The 22,383-nt window shown below is 34.0% G+C and overlaps 1 protein-coding gene across 1 annotated transcript in view; it reads left to right on the top strand.

Annotated features, from left to right (window-relative positions):
- The window catches only part of Cntn5 (contactin 5), a 663,533-nt gene that overhangs the window by 591,794 nt on the left and 49,356 nt on the right, over nt 1-22,383 (top strand). Inside the window, exons 15-18 of the mRNA XM_077797318.1 lie at nt 1,342-1,500; nt 6,031-6,180; nt 17,784-17,854; nt 19,630-19,864. Of these exons, the coding sequence (XP_077653444.1) occupies nt 1,342-1,500; nt 6,031-6,180; nt 17,784-17,854; nt 19,630-19,864 (615 nt within the window). The remainder of the gene's footprint in view (nt 1-1,341; nt 1,501-6,030; nt 6,181-17,783; nt 17,855-19,629; nt 19,865-22,383) is intronic.

Below are 22,383 nucleotides of genomic sequence, written 5' to 3' on the forward strand. Positions count from 1 at the left end.
CTTCCCTGTTGCTTCCATCTTCTCTCTTGGAGGAAAAACTGCTACTCCCTCTCAAGTTTATCCTGTACTACTCTGTCCACAGTCCCAACTTTCTGTCACCCTTCTGATGAATAGTCCATATCTATCAAATCTTTAGTCTCTACCATATGCTGCTGGTTCTTCTCAGCCTGGGTAAAAATGCTCATCCTTCATATCCTGAAAACATCATTTGCCCCAATGAGGCTTTTAAACTCTTTCTCCATCTCATTGTTTCTTTCTTGTTGACAGTCTCAGAGGTCTTCACTAACTGCTCATTCTTTTCAGCACCAAATCATTTCTTAGCTCCTTGCAATCTAGTAAAGTCCTTACCTCTCAGTCATCCCAATCACCAAAGCCAGACAGCAACTTGCTACATGTGTAGCAAGTTCAGAAAATAACAACAATAAAGCACTTAAAGGTAGAATTTTTTTCATTGAAAATAAAAGCATTCTTGCAACTTGAATTGTCTACATTAAAAAACAGAAAAAAATGTCAATGAGATAACTGACATTGCTTTTAGCTATCACAATATAAATAGCTGTGCATTTTTAAATGCTATTAAAATCACTATTTTATAGTCAATAATACAATGGTACATTTCTCCTCAAATCAGATCATGGTTTCTTTTTAAAGATGAAGTTCATGTAAAGATTAGTCATCACTACGCTATGCAATTCTTTCAAGATTAAAAAAGAATTAACCTCCTCTGATTCACTACCTACACTGCCTTACACAAAGATAAATAAAAAGAACCTAATTTCAGTCTTGAAATTTTCATCAACTCTACACATGTCTCACTTCTGGTAGATGTCCTTACCTTATCAATACTATCATTTCTTCAGAACCCTTCATTGTCTTTTGTTACAGTCTAAGATACTTAACAGAACACATCACAATTTTATATACTGTAGGTTTATTCAACATGAAAATGGGATTGCTTTTGTTTCTGGAAGCATTGACTATCACTCTGTTGCAACCTCTGTAAGCTGTGATAGATTTCAACAACTATAGTTGATATTGATGTTTATACCCTGTATCAGCTTCTAATTATTTTTTTTCTTTTCCTATAAAACATAATGCTAATTGGTAGTTGCCTCCAGGCACAAAACATCAGAAAAATATCCAATCTATAATTAAATTCCCTGAAGAAATCCTAGAAACCAACTTGCATCCCATAATTTTTTTGCTGTCAATTTTCATTACTAAATACATATTTCATTAAGATGATTATATAGTTTGATGAGATCCACACTGGCAATACAATTTCTTCTGGCTCCTCATAATGAGCTGTACTTAGCTTTGCCCTTTGCCTTTTGCCTTCAGGTCCCCCAGGTCCACCTGGAATAGTAATTGTGGAGGAAATCACCGACAGCACAGCCACACTCTCCTGGAGTCCAGCAGCTGACAACCACAGCCCAATCTCCTCCTATAACCTGCAGGCTCGCAGCCCCTTTTCCTTGGGCTGGCAAACTGTAAAAACAGGTGAGTCCCAAGGCAAAATCAGACACAACCCGAGCTTCTTATCTCATGATTAATATCTGTTTACAATCTCACTAGGATCTTTTCTAGGTTCTGAAATCTTGTTATTATTTAATACACTATTGACCACCGTTTGCTTCTTTTTATTAACTGAAAAAAGCAAGCTACCTTTCTTTCCTCTTAGTTTCCAAACAGGGAGCACATCGTGTTTGTTTGTTGAAATCATTTTGGACTTACATAAAAGTTGTAAAAATAATACAGTTTCTTCGGACCCACTCCCCACCTTCCCCCAATAATAAAATCTTACACAGCCACAATACAGTTATCAAATCAGAAAAGTGACATTGGGACAATTCTCTCAGTCGAGCTTCAGGCCTTATTTGGATTTCACCCAGTCTGATAATGCAGTTTTTCTTGGTGCGTAGTTCTGTGAAATTCTTTGTAATTTTGTTTTATAAATTCAAGAAGCCACGGGAAAATTCGGATATAGGAGTGTTCCATTGTCCCCATTCCTTGTGCGGTGCCTTTATAGTCATATATCTATTTATAAAAAAATCTAACATAAATTGTATTATTTAAAACATTATAGTATTTTAATGACCACTTTTAAGATGTTTCCATTATATTTGTATTATTCCAAAAATTATTTTCATCTTTTTATATTTTAAAACTAAATTCCCCCTGTTTCTTCAATGCACTGTCCAGCAAGGACGTGTAACCCCAAACTCACCTCCTGACAGTAAGATATGCATTTAACATGGTATTTGAAAAGTGTGTAAGACCATAAAATGAACTTTAAAATCACTGTTTTAGGTATTTAGGATACATTGATGAACACTAAACAACAACAACATCTCTGCCTTTGTAAAAATTGCACTGTCATCGTGAGGATAAATAATCAACAGAAAACAAAATAAGCATATAAATTGCATAGTATGTCAGAATTTAATGTGTGCTGTGGGAAAAGAAATAAATTGTGTTGATATGGTATGGTAGAAGTACACTGGTAAAGCAGTATATTAGTTGGTGTGGGCATCCATAGCAAACCACAGACTGAGTATGTTGAACTGAAATGTATTTTCTCACAGTTTTGGAAGTTGGAATTGCAAGGTCAATTTTCTGGCTGACTTGGTTCCCTGATGAAGACTCTTACATGCAAATGCTCTGGTGTCTCTTTTTATAAGCATACTAAGAAGAGAACACCCTTTTGTGATTACTTAAAACTTTAATCATTCCTTAGAGACCCCATTTTCAAATAAAGCAACCCTAGAGGTTAAGGATTCAACATATGAATTTTAGAAGGACACAATTCAGTTCGCAACAGGAGGTTATAATTTGAAATAGAGTGACCAGCATATGCCTCATGGAGTTGGTACATTTGAGTGAACTTTTAAAAGAGATGAGGATTTAGCTATGCCAATACCAAGGGAGAAAGCAGCCCAAGTAGAAGGACGAACCAATGTGAAAGTATCAGAAGACTAATGAGGCAGGGGCAGAATGAGATTTGGAAAAATGGTAGAAGATGAGTTTGGAGAGATGTTGGCAGTCCCGCATCCTGAAAGAATGGAGAAATACTGGAGAACTGATATTCCCTGTCTTATCTTTTAATACATTCATTCCAACTATGTTGGAAATAGATTATGAAACAGGTAAGGAGAGGGGGCACTACACTGGTTAGGAAGCTATCATTGTTGAGAGATGGTATTGCTTCAGAGTGACAAAGGACAAGTCATAAAATTGGTCAGAATTTGAAACATTTGGAGTCTCAAGTTTGAGGTTTAGGATAAAGTTATAAATTGTAAAATTGTCACATAAATTGTATTTAAAGCCATAAGGTTGCATGTCAACTCAAAGAAAATAAATATAAATTAAAGAAATGAGTATGAAAATCCAGTCCTGGAATATTCCAATAGTAAAAAGTTGTTGAGAAGGGTAATCAGCCAAAGGATACAGAGAGGAAGTAATCATTGGGAGAAAATAATATCAAAATAATGTGATTTGTTGGAAGGAAAAAAAATGAGACTATCACAGAAGAGAGTAAATATTTCAAATGTGGCTGACATGTCAAATGAGTACTGGAATTGACCACTGGTTTTAGTTATATGAAGACCATCGGCGACCTTGATAATAACAGTTTTAGTCCCATAGTAGGCAATAACGTCTGATAAGAATAATTCAAGAGAGAAAGGGAGAGAAATTATTACAGAAAATTGTTAGGTTTTACTGCAAAGGGGAGTGAAGAAATAAACATATTTTGAGGTCATAAACACCATAATTTACTTAGGGATTGGAGTCAGACAGGAAGAAATAAAAGTGTCCAGAATGGCTCTAAGATTTTGGCTACATCTGTAAGAAAGAAACTGTCATTCCCTTAATATGAGTCCTTCAAAACATTATTCAAGTGTAATTGTCTAATAGGCCATTGAACATGAGTCTGGAGTCTAGCCAAGAGATTCATGGCTGAAAATATTGGAGTCATCAGCATAGAGAGGGTGTTTAAAATTATGAGACTGGATAAGATCACCAGGTAATAAGAAAATGGGGAAGAGTGGCACTGGGATGCTAGCAACAGAGCCTGATAAGGCACAGTCAGGCAGGTGAGGGCACCTAAGCTGTGAAAAGCATTTCAAAAGGGAAAGTGATCAATAGTGTCAAAGGATGATGACAGGTCAAGGAAGATGAGGAACTGAGACCTCACCTTAAAGTTTCAATAACAGAGACCATTGGTAAGCTAGACAGAAGATAAGGTGGAAAGCTGGAAGTAAGAGCATGATTGGAGGGGGTTCAAGAAAGAATGGAAAGAAAAAAATCCACAGGCAGAACAAGACATTTTTGCTCTAAAAGAAATAGAAAAACTAAGTGAAGACTAGAAGGAGAGGAAAGGTGATAAGAGCTTTGGGAGTTTTTTGTTTGTTTTTTGTTTTGTTTTGTTTTTCTATAGGAAAAAAAAATACCTGCATACTTGTTTGCTTATAGAAAGCATACATTATCTGCATTTGGAGGCTGTTTATTCTTCTATGCAATATCTTAAGAGAATCAGCCCTTGAGAAGGGCAAAATGTCCTCAATTCCTATTAGAGTAAGAAATTGGAAGAACAGTACATTCAGAGAGGACATTAAGTGTAGAAGGGATTTTGCTGCTGACAGATCATGAATTCCAAAGATCACAGTGGAAGAGCTTCAGGAATTAGGGAGGAACACGAGCTGCGTAGAAAAGCAAGTGTGCTAAATTCTATGGAGATAAGAATAAAAGTAACAAGGTGGAGGGGCGCAGATGTCTGAAATTGCCTACCATAGCAGAATGAAATGAAGCAGCAAGGTAAATCCTGGTGGACCCAAGACAAGTGTTGGTGAGACAGTGTAGAAGGGAGCCAGAGAGGGTGTCTGGGAATCTTGTTCCCACCTTGATGTGTGGCAAGGGTAGCTCAGTATTTCCCCAATATATGGATTGGTGGCCTTTCTCCTATATCTCAGATCTTTGTGCTCCAAGAACAGTGCTCAGTTTCCAGTGCAATAAGAGGAGAAGGTTTTCCCCCACCTCTTCATGTCACCACTTACAACAATCAGCCCTGCAATTCTGTGAGATTTATCAGGCAGGCCATACAGCCTGTGCTCTGTTCACTCACCTTCCATGGAGCTGCTAACTTGGTAACTTTCTATACATTTCAGAAGAGACTCTCATGCAAAATTCAAGATGAATGAATCCCACTTTGCTATAGTAAAACTGAACTATCATCAAATCAACAGCCTTACCCCACTCGCATTTGTCCCCCCCCACACACACACACATCACATAGAAATCAAGGACTGATATCATCTCAAGATCTTTACACATAAGAATATGGAGAATCTCCCTTTTTATTCACATGATAAGTTCTAACAATATTTCCTAGAGAGCAGAGATGAGCAATAAAAGCAGTTCTGAATAGTTCTTATACACTATATAAAAAGTATTTCACTACATGGTAATTGTATTGACAATTTTACCTTTTGATAAAAAAATAAATGTAGTACAAAATATGATGAAAAATGTAGTCACTATGAGAAGAAGTGAGAATATCCACTTAGATCCCACAAATAGTTTTTAAAAACTGAGAGCTATATTCTTAATTTGCTACTTGGAACTACCAAGTAGCAAAATGTATTTGTCAGACCAGGACAGGCAAACTGCTCAAGAAATTTCTTAGAAATTGAAGAAAAACTCTTTGCTTAAATTATTTTATGACTTGGTCTCTTATCTCGAGTTAAGAGTTGATGAAATGATTTTTAGTATAGATAATGACAAGTTATATAACGACCAAACATAAGTAAAGAATTTTAATAAACTCCAGTAAACTTTGACACTTGCAAGCACTTATTTCCTGAAAATTGATTTTCATTTTGCTACTGACACTGGAGGTGGTACCATAAGCATGTGTTGTGAGGAGGAATGAATCTGCCTGCTGATTATGTCAGTAATAGTGATATCTTTGAATGCCATTTATAGTATTTTTATAGTCCTCCTAATGACATAACATATCATTCCTCTCTATAGTCCCAGAAATCATAACAGGAGATATGGAGTCAGCCATGGCAGTGGACTTAAACCCCTGGGTGGAATATGAGTTTCGTGTAGTAGCCACCAATCCAATTGGGACTGGAGATCCAAGCACCCCATCTCGGATGATCCGCACAAATGAGGCAGGTAAGAATTTAAAAAGTTGGAATTGACTTTGAAAGCAAGTTGAATTAAGCATGATTGCTTTATTGCTTGCCTTAATATAATTTGTCCTGATGCACTTACCTAGATATCATAAAATCATTTCCTTTAAAATAATGCTTTCACTTTACTTGTTTTCAAAACTTTTTTTTCCTTTTGACCACAAATACAGGCACGTGGATGCTGCAATTTTCTACCAACCATCATAGCATCTTCAAGTTAGCATGAAGTCGAAGCAATTAGTTTCTAATTCTAATTGTATACTTATACACTATACATCCACAAAATCCAGAATGGATTTTTCTTCTTTTTCTCCAGTGACAACATCCTCCTTTAATTATAACCTACTTCCTTATAACTCCTTTATGCTGACCTTCACCACCTAACCTGTATAAATTATACCTTGCAAATACAAACACAGTCCTTCCTTGACCTATTGCTTACTTGAAGTCTATGTGTATAATAAACACACATCTGCATTCTGACTTAGAAAACAAAGCATTTTTCTGGTCTTTTAGAATAAGTATCTCTGATAAAAAATGTTTTTTTTTAATGTAGATAAGAGGAATTAACAGCTTTACTCAAAAAGTAAATTAAGCTATCTTTCTTATCACATGGAAAGAGTAGATGTACACGGAACTAAAAAAAATTTACTAAGATTATTAATTAATTAATTCATTCATTCATTGTATGGATTAATCAGTGTATCTGTGAAATTTCCATACAAAGAACTTTTAGTAGATTTTATTACTTTGGACAAAGTCTATTGAAACATAAATTTTATAACCCTATAAAATTCTATATTAATTTTATAAAAAATAAAAGAGGTGTTCAGAGGTTTGTAACACAAAGGAATAATAAATGTTTAGGAACACTGAATGCTAATTATCCTGAATTGATCATTACATGTTGTGTGTATCAAATGGGTACCATTTGTATCCATATATACACAATTAAAATACATAAATTGTATTTAATTGTATATTAAGACAGTACCTAATAGCACCTAACAGAACACAAGGAGACATATGAATCAATACTTTGATGAGAGTAATATAAAAACATAAATGGGGAAGGTGGCAAAGTAGGTATTAGATCCAGGAAGGAAAAAAAAACTAATGTTTTCATACATATTTAATGATAATATGTAAAACTCAGAGAAAGTTCATTAAAATGAAGATTTTTGTCATGTCTTCACTATCCTTTGGAATATAAAACGGTATCTGGAACTTGTACTCAACATGTCTTATTTTAAAAGGGAACATTCTTTCTTTTTCCTTTCGGCAGCCTTATCCATATCATTATCTAGGTCAGAGGCAGATGTATATAGAAGACAGGATTAACTATATCCATTTTTTACTATATCTATAGACTTGGACCAAAATATGATTTGACTTCTAACAAATTAAACAAAATAATTATCAGCAAAATAAACTATCACAACAATTAAGCATATCATGTCTGACCCTTTAAAATGAGAGGAAAGAATTCCAAATGATCAAGTTTTTTCATTAAATACAAATAACTGTACAAAATATTTTCAGATTTTTTTCCACATAAAAATTAAGCACCCAAGGGAAAAAATACATTACATATGCTGGAAAATATTCATGCACAGAAAAATCCAACTTCTCTGCTTTTATGATTTGCCTCTCACAAGTTGTTTTTTCTGCTACTTTTCAATAGTGTGAATTTTAAATTGAACATTAATTGGCTGGTTGGATTTTCATGCATCCATAAAATCAGCCATGCTTTCATTGTGTACAGGTGTTCATTAATTAAGAGCATAACAGGTTAGTCATTTCTCATTTTATGTACTCACTGTGCAGATATGGAAATGACTGCCAATAGTAATACTTATGCTCACATAATTTCTAAAAATCACTGCCTTATTTTGCATATTGTTAATTGTGTTTAAATAAAGACAAAGATTGCTGCCTAATTCAGAGGCTCTCTATAAATATTCGTTTCAAACGTAAATAATTCGTTTGGGATGAATAATCCTTTTAAACTTTTTATAGTATAAATTTCCTTGTGCTATTAAAAAGCTTTTTAGCAAAAACGCTTTTAAACTAAATTATGTTCAGAAGATGCATTTGAAAGACTTCATCTGTTTCTGCAGCTTCCTCAATCATGTATTGCCTGTCTCTCCATTTTATCATGAGTTCTATATACATGACATACTTGAGTCCATTAAAATCTTATGGAAGAGAAATAGTATGAAAAATGCATGAAGTACTCTTCTCTGAAAGTGAGTTGAAGGCTTGTGCTGCCCACTTTGTGCTTCTTTTGCTTAGATACTACCTACAACTCGAGCTACTAATGGTGTTGAACCAAGTGTTGAATTTTGTGCCTGTTTTGTCAGGCAGCACAGATTAAAAGGGACACCAATATCCTGAGACAGCCTCTCAAGTGATGCACTCTGTCTCTATTAAGTGCATATCCTGTATTTTAAAAGATGAGTCTTTTTTAATGGACCAACTAAACTTTGAAAATTGACAGAGCTGTTTGGGAGGGGAAAGGTCTCACATTAGGATGTTCACTTGAAAATTTTATGCCTCTTTAAAATTCTCTTATTAGAAAATTCTAAATTCCAAAGCAGATTTAGCAAAGTATTTCAACCTTAGAATTGCTCCTTTCCGACACCAAAAGGTAACAAATGAATAATAAATAAATTTTCTTTGCAATTTTCCTCTAGGGTATATTTTGAATTTTGTAGTCATCAAAGCACTTTTTTTAGTCAATACAAGTAACTTGATCCAACTCAACTTCTTAGCAATAGGATATCAAAACAGTAATATAAATATGTATTTTTTACATTAGTACACATTTATAGTGAAATTTTCTTACATGCTTTAATTAGAGACAGATAAATATCCCTGTGCTTATTAATTTATAAAATATGTTACTATTTTCAAAACAACATATAAATTATGAGACAATATAAATCCTTGGTTACTTAAAAGGATAATGTCACATTTTAAGAAATGAATTTGAAAAGTGCACTATGATAAAAATGGAAAAACATACAATGAATATAGCAACAGCAGTTCTTTCCCTGAATGTCAATATTCTATAAGTTACACATTTGTAACACTTGAAAGATGAATAAAAAGAAGAGTTAACTATGTAACTTGTCATTTAGAAAAGCATTGTATGCTTTATTGTGTAATATCTGTTAATACAAAACTCTTGACATAAATCCCAATATCTATTGTTATTTCAAACTTTAATTTATACATATAAGTATATATAAATTAAAAATTGAAATTTTTTCTATATAAAAATATATAAATATATATGTGTGTGTATAATATAAACATATTTTAAAGGAAGCTTTACCTGTAATTATTTGAGTTTACATCTGAATTAATGTTTTATTGTTCCATTTTCCAGCATTGTGAACATAAGCAAGTTTGTTTAAGGCTTTGATTTTCCTACTTAGAGAAATGGGGAAAATATTACAACTTATCCCACTGGATAATGTGAATCTGACATAAGTTGTCTATGTACATATATGAATACACCACAGTGAATCTCACCATCATGTACATCAAGAAATTTTAACAAACAAAATAACTACAGGTAAATGGCAGAAAGATCAATAGATGGAAGGGGAGTTGGGAAAAGAAAGGGGAAGGATAGGTATTGTGGTCCTAATTAGAATAAAATATACCTCATGCTTGTATAATTATATCAAAGTCCATTCTATTGTCATATATAACTAAAAAGAACCTATAAAATAAAAAAGACAATGTGTATAAGCACTATCGCCATCATCATTAATTTAAATGATTTGTTATTTTATAAAATGGAAATTTACACAATAGTAATAATTCAGAAGTTTCTTTTTGAGGGCCCTTTTTCAGGTATTTTCTACATCTCCCTCCCAAACCCATGTCTGGCCTTCATATGGTGCTTTTGCCTTCTTCCTAATAGCCAGTACTGAGTCCTACGTTATCTCAAATAATTTCCTTTGGTTCTTGTAGTATAGACAAGGCAAAAAGAGCAGAGAGAAAGAAGCATCAAATGAAAGACCATGTATACTGTTTTTCTACAAATAGCTCCCCAGTTGCTTAGTACACTGAATTCCATCTATCATTCTCTTTTGATATTTTTCTGACCACACAAGGAAAAATATTTTTCTACATTTAAAGGTACCAGATGGAAAATCAGATAAAAATCTTCCTTTGTCTTAATATTTTATGCACTATATTACACTTATATACTGATGTGCTAAATAGACTGGTTCCTATTGCAAAGTTAAAATTTTTTAAAAATGGGAAGAAACGAAAAAGAAAACAAAAAAGGGGTAAACGTCCACTTAGGTGTGCAATGTGTATGATGTGCTTCTCCTTGGGTATTGAAAGTCCACGTGATGGCATTTGTCCTCTGCCTTCTCTTTTGAGGTGCTTTGGGTTTGCTGGAGACATATGGCTCCCTAACACACAGTCTTTCTGGGTGTGACTTCAACAAGCCTGTCCGAACCTACTTTCCATAGAGTCCATTTCAGCAGTATCTATTTCACATCCCCCATGCCTGTCCAGTCAATTCCTAGAAATATAAGATCTTTTTAACAACTATTTTAATTTCTGTACTGATAGCTGGAGTGGGACAGGGCATCCTACAAAACTCTGAAGCTCAACATTCAGGCAGAGTGTGATAGAGTAAGTATATGAACTCTACTTATTTTGAAGTCTTGCTCCTCTCCTTATTTATCTTGGTAGGAAAATCGCCCCCTCCCTCCTTATTAACAGTTGGGGTTGGAGAGAGAGATGCCACAGCACATCCATTTTCTAAACCGACACTCTTCTTCCAAAATAGCATTTCCTGAGCTATAATCCTATTTATATGAGCTAAAGAAAGATAATAGGAAAGAATCAAAAAACAGGTTACCTTATTTCTAAGCAAGTCTGCACCCTTCTCTAGCCAGCCCCACTTTAGCTTATGAAGTTACATGTAATTCATTCCAAGTTCAGAAGAGATTTGTATAACTTCTTATTATAATTTCTTTAGTTCTTCATTGTCCTGTGACTCCTAATAAGATATTGCTGTTTTCACATATGTATCTTTATAGTTCTGGTTCATGATAGTTATTTAGAAAATTTTCTTGAGTTCAGAAGTTATGTAGGAGACAATAAAATATTATTGTAATATACTCATGTACTTCTCTAATACAAAAAAATAGTTTTAAAATGCAAAAAATACTATTGCAATATGATAGGACTAGATTAGTTTTCTCTAGGAGTATATAAATTGGCTTTGTAAATGCATATAGTGAGTATGTGAAAGCCAAAGCAAATATGACTTGGATTAAATTATTTATTGGGACCAACTAGAAAATACCAGTTGTTAGGCAGTGCTGTGTACAAAATAAAAGTCATAGGCTATGGAGTTTTTAAGGGTTGTTTTTCTAGTCAGTTTCTAAGAAAATGTTACATAGACAATATATTCAGCTGAAGTAACTGGGAAAATCTAAAAGCAAATACAATTAAATGAACATTATTGGCTTTCACAATCCAATGAGTAATTTAATTATATTGTATAAGTGGTTCTCAGTAAGATGAAAAGAAGACAAAAATTATGGCAAGCAACAGACCTCTAAGACCAAATCTTGATTATTGGGGAAAAGAGAAAATAACAGTATGGCTCATATAGCAGACAATATTTAAAAATCATAAAACTACTTTGGTCCAGGCAAGTCTGTTCAATAAAACACAATTGAGAAATATATCTTCAGTTTCAGATACAGTTTTCAAGCTAAGATGGTAATTTTCACAAATGTCTTTTAGAAGGAAAACTGGTCATTATTAGGCAGGCGAGTCTTTGCTACAAAGATCTCAAAGAAGAAACAGGATGAGAGGCAAAGCTATGGAAGACTTGAACATGCAAGATGGTAGGGTAATGAAGGGCTGTCAGCTCAGGAAGGAATCTGACACCCTCAGGTTAGACTTTTCCTATCTTTCTGGTCCCTGAAGTGCTGCACATCAATTTCCAGTCCTGTGCTAAGTACTTGCCCTTCAATACCGCATTTGGTTTTCACATCAGTCTCTAAAACACTCTTATAAATCAGTTTATATCATCTATAGTGGTATAAACAGAATCAGACTTTTTAAAAAATTTTGCACAAGATTATCTAGTAAATAAGCAGTAGAGCTTGATTCTAACCTAGACCTTAACTTCCAAACTGATGCCTCCCAAATTGTAATCTCCTCGCCACACCTCCTTCCTCCTTCTTGCCATTTCCTTCTTCTCTTTTTACTACATTTATCTATAAGTCTCATTTGGAGATTACTCATTCTCTGCTTTTACTCCCTTGTAAACTCTTACAAATAGATAAGAGAATATGAGTTAAGATAAACACCATAGCTTTACATCTGTATTCTTGACTATTACTCCTTATACCAAAGTTCAAAAATCATACAAATTCTACATTTCCTGAAATATATAACCATTTCTTCTACAAATTGAGAAGGGGATGTTTACTTAGATTTCCAAATTAAAACCAGCTGTGGGGCTTGGGATATAGCTCAGTTGTTAGGGTGCTTGCCTTGCATGCACAAGGCCCTGGGTTCAATCCCTAGCACCACATACATACATAAATACATACATAAAGCCAGCTGTGCCAAAACTAAAATCATAAGTCCCATGGTAACATCAAAACAGGGTTAACCACATATCCAAGAAAGACATCGTATTTTCAAGATCACACATGCATAGACTCATGCTGAATATTAGTGCCTGTTGGATGTCACCACTTTCTCTTTTGAGGATTTAAAATCAGCATACTACAGTGATGCAGCTACATCAATGTTTTGTAGCTACACTATTCACAAACAGTTAAGCTATGGAGCTATCTGAAATGTCCCTCAGCAAATGAATGGATAAAGAAACTGTAGTGTATATACACAATGGAATACTATTCAGCCAAAAAGAATGACTTTATGACATTTGCCAGTAAATGGATAGATCTGAAGAGTATCATGTTAAGTAAAATAAGCCAATCACCAAAATCCAAAGATCAAATGTTTTCCCTGATATGTGAAGTTAACTCACAATAAAGGGTAGAGGGGAAGAAGTTCAAAAGAATAGATAAAGGGGAATGAAGGAAAGGGAGGGAGGATAGAAATAGGAAAGACAATGGAAAAAAATCTGATATAACTTTCCGAGTTACATGTATGAATACACTACAGTGTGTCCCACCACAAGACTGGGGCCCTGATTATAATAAGATATAGGCCACACATGTATAATTTTATCAAAATGGACTTTACTGTCATGTATAACTAAAAAGAACCAATTAAAATTTTGAAAGAAAATTATAATTAGTAGTATTTTTCAAAATCCAGGTATTGTGATAAATAATTACAAAAATATGTTTTAAGTAGGTACAATTATCTTCATGAGTGACAGGAATGAGAGTGGTACAACTAGGACCACACCCAGATCTTTCTCACAAGAACCTTTTTACTATTTGTATACATTCTTATCTATTCTATTCATAAGAACAAAAACAGGATTTGAATTTGTTTAGGAAACACCATTGGTATTTTTTGAAACTTTAAAAATTTCACTTTTTCTATAAAATTCAGCCTAAATGATAACTAATAGCAATATCCATGTGCCTTGTACTTAAATTCTGGTAGGGGAAAAATGTTTAAATGTCCCTCTCCCCTCCCACCTTTACTGTATAAACAACTTCCCTCCTGTCTTTCCATTCTCCTTTACCTTCTTTCCAAACTAGTCAATAACCACTGAGCTCCTAAATTACACATCGCTTCTAACAGTCTCTGATAAAGCTTATTATGTAATAAGTCATTTAAACACCTGCAATAAGAAAACTAGAAATTTTTCACAGTGGGGGAAAAAAGATGGGTAAATGATTTCATCTTTTTTGCTTAGTTATTAAGTCATGTTGATAGTGTGGCTCACTTTGTTCTAACTGTTGTACTTACAAAAATATTTAGACATGCTTAAACTGAGGTGGTATACTACATTTTGGTTATTCTGAGTATTTACAAGAATGTTTTCAAAGTTAAAGATGAAAAGAGTCAATAGTCTATAGTTCAACGTGCCAGATAAGACCTCAAACAGTTAACTGTTTGTAGCTTGTGGGCAAAGTATCAATTACATTATCCATTCATGGAGGATCACTGCCCAAAAATAAATTCAGAAGAATCAGGGCTTAACCTGCTAACCATGCATGTAAACTTGATTGTCTACGCTAACATGCTCATGACCTTATCAGTGGCTGAGGGAAAAATGACCTCACTTCTTAAATATAAATCAGGTTCTCATTAATGCCACTGAAAATATTTGGTTTTTAACAAAATATGTATTTCTCTGTACTCAATGAAAGCATTTACTAGATGTTTCATTGCATTAATTTTATGTTTCTAACCATAATTATAGGACTATTACACCAGAAGGGCTCTGAAAGATTAAGTCAAATTCCTTCATATCATAAGTAATGCTGTTTTATAAATAAAGGGCTATAATTAAAATCAGTAGACTCCATAGAATTTACTGCAGAGATTATAACTATATACCACCAACTTGAAAAGGAAATGAATGAGCCTGGGCTTCACTGATCATCTGCACATAATTAGGAAATTTAAGCCCATTAGAATTAGACTGCCCAAACAGTATGATCCTTACAACAAAATATAATGCCTGAGTTGTAGTTATTAAAGCCTTATGTTTTCTAGTAGTACTTCCCAGTATATCTAATAATAAGCTTTTTAAGTTTAGGAGCAGTTGGTGTTTTTTCACAAATATTATTAAAACATAGTAAGCCATAATACCTCTTGCTATATCACTTAGGTTTATTAAAATTGGAGATAGGAACTAACATTCTCTTTATGTCACTCTAACACTGACTATGGGCTATCTTGCCAGGTGTGGTGTAATCTCAGAGACCTAGGAGGCTGAGGCAGGAAGATCACAAGTTCAAGGCCAGCCTCAGCAACATTAGGAGACTCTGTCTCAAATAAAAAGGACTGGTGATGTAGCTCATAACTCAGTGTTCAAGCACCCTTAAGTTTAATCCCCACTACCAAAAATAAATAAATAAAAAGAAATTAGCAGCTTGATTTTGAATACAAGAAATTTTATGCACTTGGGGTTGTTTTTGTCTTGTTTTGTTGTTTGGTTTTTTACAGATAATTCAACTGGGAAATTACCCAAATAGAAATTAATCAAATCAGAGAAAGCTTTGTTTTCTTGTCTTCTCAAAGTGAAAGTTTCTACAAAACATTCACCAGTTTTTTTTACTCAGAAAATTAAAACTTTTAAACAATTTAAATAAGCTTTCTAAAACATAAAAGCATTAATAGACTGTAGAACAATACACTAAAGTTTCAGAGGTTTTGATTTCAAATACTTTCTCCCACTCCATTCTCCTCCAGTCTTACAATGGGCTCCAGGGATCCCACCAGGGATCCCACAGCCTACTCCACAACTGCCATCCAGAGTCTCAGAGCAGCCTCTTTTTAGGTGATGTCAGAGAACTAAACAAAATTGAACAGGGTGTTCAGTGCATAGTCTTCCCATAGAAATCCATACATTTAGGCATTGTGTCCTTAGATCCCTAAATTTAGGAAATAACAGTGTAACAGAAAAGGAACAGAAAAGGAACTTGACCTGATAGATCTTATGCATAATATTACTCAAATGTGAGTTGTGAGATAAATGTGAAGTGCATGTTTGTTTTTTCTTAAACAAATGGTACAAAGACAAGCCATGATGGTTTGGTATCGATAAATTACTCTATCTCCACTCTTCATTTGACTGAGCAGCCATGGATGATCAGAATATTCAAAACTCAGATTAGCCATTGAGGGGAATTATATGACACCTTGTTTTCTTTCTTTTTACACAGTAAAAACCAGCTCACTTCTCATGTGCTGTATTACTCATATCATAAACCAGAAAATAAACTTACAATTAGTACATCATGTTACAGTGGCTTTTCAGACATGGTCTCGAGGCATACTGACACATCACAGGTTGCTACTCATGTCCATTAACTATGACTATTAATTTAAAAACTCATGTCCATAAATCACTTGCTTGATATACGTATGAATTAAGACATATTCAGAGTGTTTTTTGCAATACCCCCATTTTTTTTCCCAATTGAACACCATACAATTTCTTGTATGAGAATAAAGGTTATCTAACACCATGTAATTCTTAGGGAACCCATGAAAGTGAACTCCATGGGCAAAAAAAATCTTTAGTATGCATGTAACTGTGAAAGAAAAAAAAAAGACTAGTAACTACTGCTGTATATACTCTACTGCTATTTCATGCTGTATTGGTGGCTTCTTCCTGTGGTTTGACTGGAGAAGAATCATTTATGGAGAAACATGCCCAAAGATACTGAAATTTGGACCCTGAAAAATAAAGCTTATTTATTTCAGTGGAGCCGATTATATGTTAACAGGCTTTTTTTTCTCTCACCTCCCTGGCCCAAGTAGAATTTTTATTTTTCCTTTCTAGTACTATATAAATTCTCCCTTCAGTTTTTTCTAGCATATAAAATGCTGCGTGAATATCTAGCAGTAATTAATAGCCTGTCATCCGAGTAGGTAATATATGGGAGTGAATTCATTGTTTATGAGTATATCAATATCATTTTAAAACTATATGCTGGGATAGAAAGGCAACGGTGAAGTGTAAAATTGCTAATGCAGGCTCATAGCCTGGAAAATGATTTCTTTTAATATTTTTCTTCATTTAACAGTTCTTCATTTGACAATGTTCCCATTCAACTGCAGATTTTGTGGTTTGGTACAGTGAAGAAGAAATTTATTCCTTTGACACATTTATTCTTTTAATAGTTATTCATTTGAAAAAAGTTTCACTGAGGGCCTATATATTTTGCAGTTTGTAGAGAAATTGATTCTTGACAGGTTTTCTTTAAATGTGTATTGAAATAGATTCTCCTTCTGTGGCATTTTTGCTAAGATTTCTTTAAATTGGGTCTTCCTGGGGAGTTCTGGTAATACAGTAATGTTGGTGTCAACCTGTGGGTTTTCCAGGGATTCTGTAAGCTCTAGATGACAGAAAAGGGTCACACTACTGGCAAAGAGGAGAAAAGCAAACAATTTAAAGGATGGAGTTTATCTAACCATTAGTAGGAGTCTTTAGCTTTCATGTTCATTATAATTTGAACATCACTGACAGATCATTTACAACAAGACTAGTTTAGGGATGGAGTATGTGGCCATGAAATATAGTTACCAAATTGTCCTCAAGGAGCTGGGGTTGTTGCTCAGCAGTAGTGCTTGCCTAGCACGAGTGAGGTGCTGGGTTCGATCATCAGCACCACATAAAAATAAATAAAATAAAGGTAATGTGTCCAGCTACAATTAAAAATATTGTCCCTCAAAGATTTGAAAGCAGATAATCTGTCACAAATGTTTTATTTCAATATTTAATATGATCATTCTAAGCTCAAACCAATGTTTGACTTGTTATTTCAGGATTTTACCCAAAGTCAATAGGGTCATGATAGGTCTGTATTGTAAGAAAAATCTCACATCTATTCCCTCTCCTCACTGTTGATCCTTTTTTCCTCACAGTTCCAAAGACAGCACCCACCAATGTCAGTGGAAGAAGTGGAAGAAGGCATGAGCTGGTCATCGCCTGGGAGGTAAAGAAAGTCTCTGAAGATGTCAGAATTCCCCACTTCCTTAGAAATGCAGGCTTGCTGCCCTGGTATACAGAAACACATGGGTTTCTTTTTAGATTAAGCACTTAGAGCATGTACTGCTCTCACAAGTATTGCCAAAGCGAAGCTCTCTCATTTTCATACCAGGCCCCAGGTCTAAGATATGCTTTCCTGTCATATAAGACATCACAAAACAAAGTTTGCATGATTAAAACACATCCTATTCCAAATTACTTCATGGATCTGTTTGACTTCATTTGTCATTTAATTATTTGACCAGTAGATAGTCACCTTGACTTCCTAGGAACTAACAGTCCTGGGGAGGAGGAATGAATCACCCATGTGGGGCACAGTGTCCAGGTTGTCCCTCCTAGCCCATGCTAGAAATGGTGTCCTCATTTTACAAATTATGAATCAGATAATTTTTAAGAAACTCCCTAATAAACAGAATTGGGACCCTTCTTATAAGCATTTGTATTCTTTTTTCTACCTTGTCATACAGCTTCCAAAGTATTCTTTTTCTAAAAAAAAAAAAAAAAAAAAAAAAAAAAAGAATGAAAGGAGACTTATTTTTCACTAAGCCAATTTCCTTTTTGATAAATAACCTTATTGTTGGGACTGAGAAAATAACTCAGTGGCAGAGCACTTGCAGAGCATGTGCAAAGCCCTGGATTAGATCCCCAGCACCACACACACAAATAGCAAATATATCTATGTAGTTCACAGACCTAAGCCTTAGAATATACAGACACTGAAATGTTTGTTGGAAAAATCGAACAAATGCCTGATAATTTCTAAGAGCAAATATAAAATGTAAAGTAAAATATCTTTTCCCAAGAAACCTTCCATAGGCTCATCATCTGTCCTGTTTTTTCTATCTATTCCCCTTTTCTCAATAAAACCTCATGCCTTGCTTTTTATTTCTGCAGAAGTATTAACTTCTCAACATCTGACCTTCACTGAGATGATCTCTCTCTAAATAGACTTGCCCTTCCCCATGAACTTTGATTATAATAGGCTTGTCTCTCTTCTTTCATTTGATAACTAGTTTTTCTTCAAATCAAAATTTTAAAGAAAACCTACTTTATAAATGTTTACTGTCTGTCTACTATGTATCAAGCACTGTGCTCATCAGTGGCTGTTAAACTTTTCCGTTAACTAGTCAATTACAATTATGGCTTTCTGTGATATTCAATTGAAGCTCACTTGACAAATGTAAACATAAGCCCCATAGCAGAAGAAGTTTCTTGAAAAAAAAAATTCCATAGTCCAGTATTTGTGCATATTCATAAATAAAATGAAAAGAACACTGAAAGGTTGTTCTTCATTTAATATCTCTTCAATTAACTGTGCAAAGTACTCTGCAGAAGAGCATCAGTGACAAGATATTCCCAAATATCAGACCGTATGTCAGTTTTCCCCAACATGCTAAATTCTAGTGTGGAATTCAAGGGCCTTCCTTTCATATACATGACTGATGAGAGCAAATTTGTTTCACTTCAGGAGTTTTCAGTACTCTTGTGAGTTTTCTTACATGCCCACAGATATAATTTAATTTTCCTTCTTTTACCTTTAAATTCTTTTAAGTTTTCAAAACCTGCCAAAGTCATTTGTTATGTTGGCTTCCAATGTAGTATTGATTTGATATTTACCTTTGCCCTAGTTATCCATAAAATAACAACAATAAAAAACTAAAGATTTGCAGGAAGTGGTTTTTTACAAATTGTTTTGCTGATAATTGTGTTTTCCTTCTTTAGCCAGTATCTGAAGAGTTTCAGAATGGGGAAGGCTTTGGTTATATTGTGGCTTTTAGACCCAATGGAACACGTGGCTGGAAGGAAAAAATGGTGACATCCTCTGAAGCTTCCAAATTTATTTATCGAGATGAAAGCGTCCCTCCCCTTACACCTTTTGAAGTAAAGGTTGGCGTTTATAACAATAAAGGAGATGGACCTTTCAGTCAAATTGTGGTTATCTGTTCAGCTGAAGGAGGTCAGTTGCCTTATTCCTATTATCTTATTTAGCATTTTAATATTTTTTTTGTTTCTTTATGAAAGGCTTCATTATTCAAGAGTAAGCCAAAAATAAAGAAAATAAAGTTCATTTATAATCTTACTACACTTAAGATAAATTTTGAGAAGAGTTTGGAAAATGTAATTTTAAAAATCTAATTTTAATTTTAAAATAATCTAATTTTTAAAAATTGTTTATGCTGCTTTGGTTTTTGTTTTGTTTTTTACTCCCTAATAATTTATGGCAAACAAGTATCCATGATAATAACAATGTTAGTAATTTCTGTAGTGTATTCAATTCTCTGGGTGCATATTAACAAACCCCTTTCTTTTGAATTTTAGATAACTTTAATAATACATATGTGAAATAAATCTAAATAAGGTCTCCATTTACATGGCCAGTAAATATTTCTATCTATCCCATGCACAAACCATTGTACTGATAAAGTAGTATCAGGACTTTCTATTACAAACTTTTCATAGAACCATTAAATCCTAATGACAATCTTGTGTGCTAGGCTTTGAGTAGAAAGAGAGATTAAAGTTCAGAAAAATTATGAAATTTGCTAAAAGTAACAAGTTTGTAATTGAGTATTCAATCCCTATCTCTAAGCATTAAATCCTTGATCTTTCTAGAGTGTGCTGCGATAGTACACATGACCTCACTTAAGATACAGTTAACTAGCCATTTTGGAGATGAATAAACTGTAAACCTGTGACTTGCTCATGATTACAGTCAATAGGTCATAGAGCTAAAGTACAAACCCTGCTTCCAACATCAAAATCCTGGATTCTTTTGAGTTTAAGTACAAACGTGCTATTTTCTGAGAGAAAGCATGATAGATCTAACTCCTGAAAGCTAGCTTTACCTCTTAGTCCTTCTTGTATTCATGTGCAGAATTTCAACTGACCCCGAAAGTTTAAAATAAAATTGTCTTATATTCCCTAAATTTATGAGAGAAAATGTTCCACTGAAGGCAGCACTCATTTGACCTTCCAAATAAGCAAGGGCAACACAGACTGACCCTTGTACTTCCTTCATGCCCACATGTGCAACGTGAATAGCTCAAAAGAATTAATATTTTCAGGGCTGTGAGCTTCATAAAAAGAAATAGGGTTATTTGAATATGGAAGAACAAAGGTAGTGTTTGATTTATGTAAGTGCAGATTTTCTGTAAAAGCTGCCTTATGTTTTTATAATGTAGAGCCAAATAGTGAAGCAAAAACTCTATTCTAGCAGAAGAATGGTCAGGAAGATAAAGAATCAAGTAATGAAAAGGAGTCATGGGTATTCCAATGAGAAACCCATGAACTAAGCATCTCAGATTTTTGATGTTTCTCAATATAGCCACTGTGCCGTATTACTTATACTACCTAATTTAACACTTAAAACCAAACAAGAGGCCAGGAGCTCAAGCTCAATCTACCTTTTAGAAAACTAGGTGTCTGTGAACCTAACTAACATGCCCAAGTTCACACCAGTAAGTGACACAGCTGAGATTTTCACTAGACCTATATGATTCCGAAGCACGTTTTAACTACTACCCTATACTGTCTCACCAGGAATGTATGTAATTATGATATTTTCTATTATTTATTACTCCAAATATCTATCTTCAAGTACATGTTTTATTCAGGAAGTGCATATTCTTGTTGCTTTAAAATTGCTTCAACCCAATTATCAAGCACACAATCCCAAAGGTCACATGAGGTGAGTTGCAGAAGTTTGGGAACATGCTTTGTATGTTAATGCCAGTGCTGCCTTTAAGAAATCCAGTTTGTAAGTTTCTTGACAACCTTTGCTTTGAAATTAAATTATAGCAGCCACCATTTTTTTTTTAATACTGTGTTCCCTTAAACTTGAAATGGCTTGCCTTTGGAGATTTCTCTTTTAAGCTAGAAAGGAAATATGCATATTTTCCTTCAAAGACACTGAAGTTGTTGCTGTAACATATTTCATAGTAACACTTCATTTATTTTGTAGACTAAAATATGAAAGATACCAGGCAAATTAAGTATGTATAGACTCTGCCTTTGTTCTGATGACAAAATTCAAAATATATTTGGCATTTTCTTACTAATTAGATTTAAAAATTTGGAACTCTGTGTGTAAATATGAATAAAGTGCTACCATCACTAAATTTCAACCAAAATTGCAGGATAGGGGACAGAAGAGCTTTTTTCCTAGATGTAGCAGAGCCCAAGTTCAACTCTGGTTATATACTAAATGATCTTGGACAGTTAATTCACCTCTCTGAGCCCTGTCTTTCTACACTTCAATAATGAACTTTTAAAATAAAAATGTCTCTGTCAATCCTCACAAATCTAAAATTAAAATTTTGTCAATTTATCCTATGTTCTAAGGTGTTCTTTTAAACAACTATCCCTAACAGGGAGTAATCATAGTTCACTTTTTCTCTATAATAAAAAGGGCAAATTAGTCCCTTGGAAAATTGCTTTACTTGAGAAGAAGAGACCATTTTAAAAATTAAATGATTT

Source organism: Urocitellus parryii, chromosome 4, assembly GCF_045843805.1.
Source record: "Urocitellus parryii isolate mUroPar1 chromosome 4, mUroPar1.hap1, whole genome shotgun sequence".
Lineage (NCBI taxonomy): Eukaryota > Metazoa > Chordata > Mammalia > Rodentia > Sciuridae > Urocitellus > Urocitellus parryii.